At 50.6% G+C, this 9860-nt stretch overlaps 1 protein-coding gene across 1 annotated transcript; it reads right to left on the reverse strand.

Annotated features, from left to right (window-relative positions):
- Positions 1–533: 533 nt before the first annotated feature.
- On the reverse strand, positions 534–3972 carry LOC131564954 (protocadherin alpha-4-like). The gene is made up of 2 exons (XM_058815575.1): positions 1423–3972; positions 534–629 (listed from the first exon to the last, which is right to left on the reverse strand). Exons 1-2 carry the CDS (start codon positions 3970–3972, stop codon positions 534–536), a joined length of 2646 nt encoding a protein of 881 aa, XP_058671558.1.
- Between the last annotated feature and the right edge of the window lie 5888 nt (positions 3973–9860).

Here is a 9860-nt window from a genome sequence, read left to right on the forward strand (position 1 = left end):
TGTGTCGGGCCAGAGGCAGCACAAGAACTGTCTCTTATGGAGATATTCATAACCTTAAAGGACTCTGTGGCCATTTCAGTACCATGTATTATCGCAAGATGCAGAAGGTCTGCAACACCAGATGCTTGGAATATAGAAATGATCCTGGGCAGAAACACTCTGGTCCCATCATGATTCCTGCTTTCCTCTAAGCATCTCCAATCCCCAGTCTCTAACATTCTCTAGAAAATGATACAATTCTCATTCCAATCCTCCTATTATATGACTCATTGTCTCACAAATGATTTCAGGTTCCCTCAAAGGAGGCTTCCCAGGGCTCAAGGTCACCTTTCAAACCAGGACATGGCCAAGACCTGCTCAGTGTCGCTGCCACATTCACCTCTGTGACAAGGCAAAATTTTCTTTCCTACCTCAAGGGACAACTAGACTTTGCTTAAATCTAAAGTCTAATTAAGACTTAAATTAGTCTAAATTAGTCTTTAGTCTAAAGGTTTCCCAGCAATGAGAACACTGTGAAATCCACAGAGATGGCATCACAAAATGGTCTCGCAGACTCTGCAGGTGCATCTTGAGCTCTGGTTGTGATACCTGACACCAATATTTACTGGAGCAATCATGTTGGGAAAGCTCTAATGGCAACGGACACTGATGTCATGCTGAGAGAGACCAAGCAACACGGTAATAAACTCATCAATACAGTGGCTGTGTACTGTGTAGAAGAAATTTTTTGTTGTCGTTGTTTAGAAGAGGATTTACAGGGTACTTCTAAAGGTGTTCCAAATGTAAATATTTAAAAAATACCAAAAAAAGTCACTGTTCATACAGTCACCTGTTCATCCAGGAATGCAAATTAACAACTACTCCCAACAAGAACTGGGAGGAAAACAACCACAAAAAGGCCATAAACCCTTCCTACTTTCCATAATGACATGAGGACAGAAGTCCAGATTATCATCTTGCCTTGCATCGCTTGTAGAGAACAAATGACAGAACATGACACCAGGGAAGAAACCACACGCGATACCACCACGGTCAGCAGTCAACAACGACAATGAGCAGATAAACAGCGCCTGGCAGACGGTCACCACCACAGCCTAACCTGCTCAGCATCAGCAACCTGGAGTGGAAAACCTACACAAAAAGCAAGAAGGAACACTGTGGCAAAACTGAAGCCTAGACGCATCACAGGATAGACCTCATCACAATCAGCAGAGATTTAATTCTAGGGCAGAACAATTCAAATCCACAGCTGCAAAATTAAGGTGCATACCCTAAGGGATTACAGCGATACCCGACCTCATCAAGGACAAGCCAGCAAATACAAAGGTGCAATTAACACATATAAACACCCATCGCCTTCAGGCTGCGGGGACAGAGCCCGGCTAATAACAGAAAGAATGTGGGAAAAGAGAGACCAGGTACACAGGAAAAGAGTTTAGAGGCGAGCAAAGCAGTGGCACTGACCGTGTCGAGGAGAGCGGTGGGCTCTGGCTGCGTGTCCTTGGCTGCAGGAGCGGGCGGCGGCGGAGGGAAGTTGGGGCTGAAAACCATGAGGTCGCTCTTGGCAGCGCCGTCCGCCACGCACAGGCTGCGGCTGTGGCGCTGCGAGTAGGACCAGCTGCCCACTTCGCTGGCGCACACGAGCGTCGTGGGCCCGGGCGCCGAGAGCACGGCCGCCCGCGGCGCCCAGCGCGACGCCCCGTACAGCACCACGGCCAGCAGGAAGAGGCTGGACACGGCGCAGATGGCCGCCACCAGCCACACGTTGGTGGCCGCGCTCGCCGCGCCGGCCCCGAGCTCCACGCCCGCCGCCGAGCGCGACACCGCCGCCAACGACGACGACGAGGATCCCGCGGCCAGCGCCGCCTCGGCGGCCTCGAGCAGCGACACGCTGAGCGTGGCCGTGGCCGAGCGCGCCGGCTCGCCGTGGTCGCGCACGACGATCAGCAGCCTCTGGCGAGGCCCGTCCGCCTCGTCCAGCGCCCGCGCCGTGCTCACCTCGCCGCTGTAGAGCCCCACGCGGAACGGGCCCTTGCCCCGCGGCTCCCACAGCTCGTAGCGCAGCCACGCGTTGTAGCCCGAGTCGGCGTCCACGGCGCGGATCTTGGCCACCACCTGCCCCGCCGGCGCCCCCCACGCCGCCCACGCCCACAGCGTGCCCGACTCCGAGCCCGCCCCCGCCAGCGCCACCGCCGCCGCCGCCGCTGCCGCCACGCCGCCCGCCTCCGCTGCCGAGCCCGCGGGCGGCAGCAGCGCCGGCGCGTTATCGTTCTCGTCCAGCACGAACAGCTGCACCGTGGCGTTGCCGCTCAGCGGCGGCTCCCCCGCGTCCACCGCGCGCACCTCGAACTGCAGCACCTGCAGCTCCTCGTAGTCCAAGGGCTGCAGCGCCCACAGACGCCCGCTCTCCGCGTCCACCGACACGTAGCTCGACGCCGGACGCCACCCAACGCCCGTCGACGACGACCCCGCGGCCCCGCCGCCCACGCCCAGGCCGCCGTCCCACACCGAGTAGCTGACGCGCCCGTTGGCCGCCTCGTCCGGGTCCCGTGCCCACAGCCGCGCCAGCTCCGCGCCCGCCGCGTTGTTCTCCCGCGCCAGCACCGTGTACACGGCCTGCGCGAACACGGGCGCGTTGTCGTTCACGTCCGACACCGGCACCCGCAGCCCGCGGCTGGCGCGCAGCGCCGGCGCCCCGCCGTCCTCCGCACGCACCTCCACCTCGTACTCCGACACCCGCTCCCGGTCCAGCGCCTCGCGCAGCACCAGCGAGTACGAGCCCGCGAACGTCGCCTCCAGACCGAACGGCGACGCCGGCCACACCCAGCACCGCACGCGACCGTTCTCGCCCGAGTCCCGGTCCGACACGCTCAGCAGGGCCACCACCGTCCCTAACGACGCGTCCTCGGGCACCGGCACCGACAGCGACGTCACCCACACCTCCGGCGCGTTGTCGTTCACATCCACCACCTCCAGCACCACCTTGCAGTGACTCGACAGCGGAGGTGTTCCCTTGTCTATTGCTTCAATACGAAAATTAAATACCTTGACCTCTTCGAAGTCTATCTCACCCGTAAGGAGAATCTCTCCAGTAATCGGATTGATGGAAATGACATCTTTTCCACTTGGGGGAAGGAAGTTCGTCACGGCATACGTCACCTCACTATGAATTCCCTCGTCCGCATCCGTGGCATTCACCCTCGTCACCAGCGTCCCTACCTCAGCGCTCTCCAGAAGCTGCACTTTATACACTGACTGGTTGAACAGGGGCGCGTTGTCGTTCGCGTCCAGCACCGAGACCACCAGCTCCATTGTCCCCGTCAGAGATGGCCGGCCCCCGTCCGTGGCTGTCAGCACCAACCGGTGCACGGGAATCATCTCGCGGTCCAGAGATTTCGTTAAAACGAGTTCAGGTTCAATATTCCGCTCATTCGATTTTTGTAAATCCAGAGAGAAATGCTCGCTTGGGCTGAGTGTGTAGGTGAGCTGCGCATTTACTCCGATATCCGCATCCGACGCGCCCTCCAGCGGGAAACGAGACCCCGGCACAGACATTTCCGCGATGCTGAGGTTTTTCCGGGCGGCGGGGAAGACGGGGGCATTGTCGTTGATGTCGGTGACCTCCAGCTGCACATGGAAGACGCGCAGCGGCCGCTCCAGCAGCACCTCCAGGCGCAGCGCGCACGGCGCGCTCTTGCCGCACAGCTCCTCCCGGTCCAGCCGCGAGCTCACCAGCAGCGCGCCGCTCGCCCCGCTCACCTCCACGCTCGCCCGCCGGCCCGGCGCCACCAGCCGCAGCCGCCGCGCCTCCGCCTCGCCCGCCTCCAGGCCCAGGTCCTGCGCCAGACGGCCCACCACCGTGCCGGCCTTGGCTTCCTCCGGCACCGAGTAGCGCACCTGCCCGCCCGACAGCGCCCAGGCCGCCTGCAGCACCAGCACCCGCACCACCGCCGCACAACAACGCTCGCCCATCCTGCCTGCCGCTCTGCCCGCCGCCGCCGCTCTGCCTGCCGGCCCCGGCCCGGGCCCCGCACGGCTCCCCGCCGCCGCCCGCACGCACCGGCTCTGCTGCCCGGCCCGAGCCGCCCCCCCCGCGCTCACAGCCGGGCTCTCCGCCGCACCGGGGCGGAGCCGCCCACACGGACCCGTTCCTGAGCCTGCAGCGACACCGTGCGCTGCTCCGCCGCCTCACACGCTCCGTGACAGCTCCTGTGCACCCGCTCCGTTCAGGCCATCACCTCTGCCGTCTCTTCTTCTCTGCTCCTCCAATTTTTCTTCTCTCCTTTTCTTTATCTCTTGCTATTTGCTTGCATAGATTCATTGCCTTCCCTCCTCTTCTGCTTCCTTTCTTCTATCTGTTATTTCTCTAGTTTTCATCGGTTTGGCTTTCCTTCCCTTTCCTACTCTCTCCTTTTTACTCTTCCTGTTCTTTTCTATTGTTTCCTCTCCACATTGTCTTTGGCTTTATTGCCCTGCCCTAATCTTTAAGCAATTTTACTTTCCTTTTTTATCCTCGCGCTTCTTTACCCCCTCCGATAATTCGCCAGTTGCCTCCTGCGCCGCGGCGGAGACCATCAAAGTCTCACCTATCAGCGGTAGTTATGGTATATCAGCGACAATTATGGTCTATCAGCGCCGGGGCACGGCTGTTCCAGAGCAGCTCCTCTCAGCGAGTAAACATAAGGTCGGTGCCTGCTGATCAGATCCTTTATCTTCCTTCTTTTTTGTTTCCATTCTCTTCTTTCTCTTTTACTTCCTTGCTCCCTTTCTTTCTTTTTTCTTGTATAGTCGTCTTCCTTAATAAATCCTTTTCTCCTTCATTTTCTTCTGCTATTCTTTCTCTTCTTTTTTCTCTCTTTCTCTTCTATTTCCGGGTTCTCTTTCACTATGTCTTCTTCATGGTCTTAACAGTCATATTTTTTACTTCCTCTTTCTCATTTTCTTTCCTTATCCCCAATGTGCTTCTATTTCCTTTATTAATATTCTTTCCGAATGTTTATATAACACTCGAAATGAGCAGGTCCTTTGGAAAAAGTTCTCATTCGTCTTCCTTGCAACGGTTCCTTCCATTCTTGCTTTTATTCCACTTCTTGTTTGCCCAGGTCATTTTTCTTTTCTTATTTTTTTTCCTTTGCTTTTTCTTTCTCTCCTCGTTGTGAAGTCTTTCCGTCCCCTCGTCTGTTGCAGCCGTCCTTGTATCTTCTATTACATATTTTCTCCTTAAGGAAATGTTTTAAAAATAGCTACACCACCACGTCATGAAGCACAGACATGTCCTTCAGCAACAGGGCACTCCCACCTCTCATTCCTCATGACAGGGAATAGCCTTCTATTCCTCCCCTACCAAGCACCTGCAACTTCCTCTCCCTTCAGGATCCAATCCACGTTTGGAGGCTTCAGTCATCTCAAGGACCCAAGAAATAAATCAACAAAGCAATCACATAGTAGAGAACAGCTTTGTTACATCAGAGAACATTCCACCCATTCAGACATATAATACAAAAAAGCCTCCAGAGTCCAAGTTATTAAGGGAGTCTCTCCTCTAGAAAATCAAACCCATCAGAGCCCAGCATGATAATCCTCCAAGAACACTGCAAAAAAAAAAAAAAAAACTCACGATGACACTACATCCCTCATTTAACTCGATGGAGAACAATTCTGCCTGACTCATTTTTTCACCTGCAGAGCTACTACAAAATTCACCATGGCATTGTCACTGAAAGCATCCTCTGCATGCCCAGCACATCTAATCCTAGAAAAGCATTAAGGTCACTTCTACATCTGCTTTTCCTTCCCTCTTCTCACCCTGTGCCAGGAAGCAGCAGAATCAAATGAGAACACATAATGGTGCTCCAGACCTACAGGAATTTCAATTCAGGCAATATTTAGTTGATCCCAAGTGAAGATACCACAGCTGAACAGGTGATGCATTGAGAGGCTGCATAGAACAGAGGCTAGACAGTGCTAAAGGAATAAAGTAGGAATTTATTAAAAGGCCTTCAAAGGATGCACCTTGGGCATTACAGGAGCCCAGCCAAGGCTACACCCAAGACGGATGGTGGGTCATGACTTTTCTCACTTTTATAATTTTTGGTCCGTTTAAATATTGGCGTTAATTGCTCAATTACAGATCCAGGTCATGTAGTCCCATCCTCCCAGATTGCTCTCCTAAATTCACTGTTGGTTACACTTCTTGGGCTAGAACCTGCAACATTGTCCTTAGCTCTGGGGCTGGAAAAGGATTGTTTTGTCTGACTGAACTGTGAGGAGAACTTGCTAACAGTTCACATGAAGTTCAGAGTTATATACCAATGCAGTACAGAATCTGGAAAATATTAAAATACAGTACAGAATCTGGAAAATATGGAGAATATGTCAGTAAAACTAAAACTTAAGGCATCACAAGAACCAAAGTACACCTGTCTCTCACACACAGCCTCTTCTGGTAGGAGTAACTCACCTGTAGCATCACTGGTTGCTTCTTCAGAAAAAAAACTCCAGGACCAGGAGTACTTGTTTCAAGGGACAGTGTCCCTAAGTGCCAGCTAGGAGACCAAGAGCAGGGAGATGACTGATGCCATGTCCCAAGAAAGGCTGGCAGAATTACACAAATTTCAAAAGTCCTCCCTTTTACCAAGAAAATTTCACATCCAAGATGTGTGATTCAAGGCATGTATGGCAACTCACTTCATAAGCTGTAATATCACAGGGAACAACAGAAAACAAAAATATGGAGAGATGTACTGGAGGTCCTGAGAGGATCCCAGAAGAGCAGCACTATGTGGTGCGTATTTTCACAAGGATTTCTATTGGCATCCTGTATCAAAATGCATGGGAAATGAGATCTCCACAGCTAACCAGACATTCTCCAGTTCCTCCTCAATGCTACAGGCCGTGTTCTACTCAGCATCTGCCTTTCCCTGGGGCAACACTCCTTCCCACCCTAATTCACCCTCCCCATCATACAGGCCCAAGACTTATTTAGCACGACATGCAGGATCACTGCCAAAATGTCAAACATTGCTCAACACCAGCAACATGCCCTGTCTATAAACCCCACTCTGAATGTGATCCAGGCCCTTGTACTTCCTCATCTTCCTTCATGATCATCGCAAAAGATGTACAGGATGTCTAAAAGCTCTTCCTAGCTACATGATCTTCACCATGAATTCTTTGCACCTGTTTCAGTAACCTTGGGTAGAAAGGCCACAGTGGTGCATGTTCATAGAAATTCTGTGATTAGAGCTGTGACAGCTCTGATCCCAGTCCACACAGACCTGTTCCTCCAAGAGAACACAGCAAGTGCCAAAGCACAAGAGCACTCACGTTGTCAGCCATGAGGGAAAGCTTGCACCACATGATCTGGGCTAATCATGCAGGTTTTGGGGTGTTCTTGCAGATATCAGAATGATCCACATGTGACATCAGGACACACCATTTCTACTGAGGCCACTTGTGCAGTGCACAATTAAAAGAAGTTGAGTGCATAAAGACTACAACCACATGTAATAAAATAATTCTTTGTAAATCCCACCTGAGCAGGAGAAAGCAATCATCACGGGAAATCTACACCTGTAGAGACTATTACACAAGGATAGCAAGTTGAAGTGTTCCCCTCCCACAATATCTTGAAACCTTGAACCTGAAAAAGCTGTTTCCTCACACAACATTCAGCACTCTCCATCTTACCAGCTCTTACTGTCACTGGCTGGGGTCTCTGTACAAATCACAAACAGGAAGGGACTGCTGGGGAACGTGCCTTGAGTTGTTTGATTTTCCAGCATCAGTCTCGTTACATGGTTATAACAATGGGAAGATGACAACAGTTCACATCCCAGGCAGCAGACAAAGAACTTAATATAAAACTTAATGTAGAACTTACTATAAAAGTTTTTTGACCAATCACACAGAGCAAAAGCATATCGACAGTAGTTCTATCCATCCACTATAAGCAATAGTTAAAACAATGCTTATTTATTTCAAATACAATACATTCTTTCAAGGATTAAAACACAATGCACGGAGCTCCATTATTAAGCTTAGAACTTCCTAATATCTCACTAGATATACTTTTCTGCAGCTTAGGGAGTTATTCTAGACAAGTGTTGTGTTTGTCCTTAATTTTCTACTTCTTATATCATTTTTCTGCTGACAAATCTCATGGCTACTGCTTAGCTCTAAACGCAGGTTTGTTGTCTCTGAGGCCTGCCTTTTGCAGCTTTCCCAAAACCCTCTGATGTTAAGGATTCCCACATTTACCAACACATGGCCTACACCAGGCAGGCAGCAGCAGCAGAGACAGTCCCTGGTGGAGAGATTCCTAAATGCAAGAGACACTGTGGACGTTTCAGTATCACACTCTCATCTCATTACCAGGAGGGCCTCCCACTCCAGAACCTTAGGAAGTAGGAAAAAATCCTCAACGAAACACTCTGTTGTCATCCTGTCAACCTTTCCTGTACAAATCTTTCACTCCCCCATTCTAAGACGTGTTCTGAAGACAAATACATAACCTTATGATATTTTCTATTAGAAAATGATCCATTGTCTCCCCAAGGATTTTCACTTTCCCCATAGAAGTCTTTCTGCTGCTCATGATCATCCTTCCAATCAAAACAGGCCAGGCCATGCACTATACAATAGACCACAGTTTCCTTTCCTAACACAGGTTCAACATGACAATGGATTATCCTTCCCAGCAATGACACATGGTAAAAACCCAGGGACATCACCCAGGTATCATCACCACAGTGTATAAGAGATGCTCTGCTACTGACACCTCATGCTTTATAATGCTTCTTGATGGGAATATTATTTCAAAGTTGATGCTGGAATCTCTAAACAGCAATGGCTTTGATTTTGTGCTTCAAGGAAGAACCAAAACTGTGGCAAGGACACTGCTCTAATACATGATAGTGCCTGTGTAGGAGAATGTTATTTGAGAATTGGTGGGGAAAGGTGATTCTTGGGTTTTGAGGGCTATTTGTTTGTTTGTTCATTACAGAAGTGCAGATTTCCACAGTTAAAGTCCTTTTAAGTCTTGATCATTGATGTGACATTTGATGCAAATTTGGAGAGGATATAAAAAAGGACAATGTACTTTACACTACATTTCTGGTCAGAAATGCAAATCCTCAGAACATGCAGAGCAGAAAAACAACAAATAAATTTTTCTTTAAACACATACCTCGGGTCACACTCTTCTCCCTGAACGCTTTATACTAAAATCACCAGAGCAACACGATATTGCTAAAAGATCATAGGAAGTCTATTGCCACAACTACCCTATTTTCTAAATGAGTCTGATAACAGAAAGATAATACAAAATTTTGTCCTTGAATATCCATTTTTCACCTTGCATCATGCATTCACACTACTACATCTAAAGAAGAGGATGCCAGTTTTCAATTAAAAAAAATAAAAAGAACACTAGCACGGGCAACAATCAGCAAAAGCAAGGCGGGGGGGGGGTATGCACAGCGCATGTGAGTCTGTCACCAACACAGCCTGGCTGTCTTGAACTCCTTCACCCAAATGGGGTGCAAATGCTAGATATGAAAAATAGAACCCCCTTGCTGTCTGCAAATCTCTCATCGCCGGGCACCCCTTGTCGCACAGAAACGTAATTTAACTCTAGAGCAAAACAACTCAGATTTAGGGGACCAAACCTCACTTGCCTACAGGACCTCCTCGCGAATGGTGCCTTAACTATATTCTGGACACCCTCAGAAACAGCTGGGGGCTCCAGCAAGGTCGTGGTGACGGGTGTAAACGTGCGATTGTCATTCCTAAGGACCCGCTAACTATCCAAGATCCGCAAGCCGTGAGAACGGAGCCCGGCTTCAAACAGCAGGTTCTCA

Source organism: Ammospiza caudacuta, chromosome 16, assembly GCF_027887145.1.
Source record: "Ammospiza caudacuta isolate bAmmCau1 chromosome 16, bAmmCau1.pri, whole genome shotgun sequence".
In the NCBI taxonomy this organism is placed as follows: Eukaryota; Metazoa; Chordata; class Aves; order Passeriformes; family Passerellidae; genus Ammospiza; species Ammospiza caudacuta.

Coding starts and splice junctions, on each gene's coding strand:
- LOC131564954 (XM_058815575.1), bottom strand. CDS start 3,972: ATGGGCGAGCGTTGTTGTGCGGCGGTGGTGCGGGTGCTGGTGCTGCAG. Junction 630..1,422: donor CCTCTAAACTCTTTTCCTGT/GTACCTGGTCTC, acceptor CGTTGCCATTAG/AGCTTTCCCAACATGATTGC.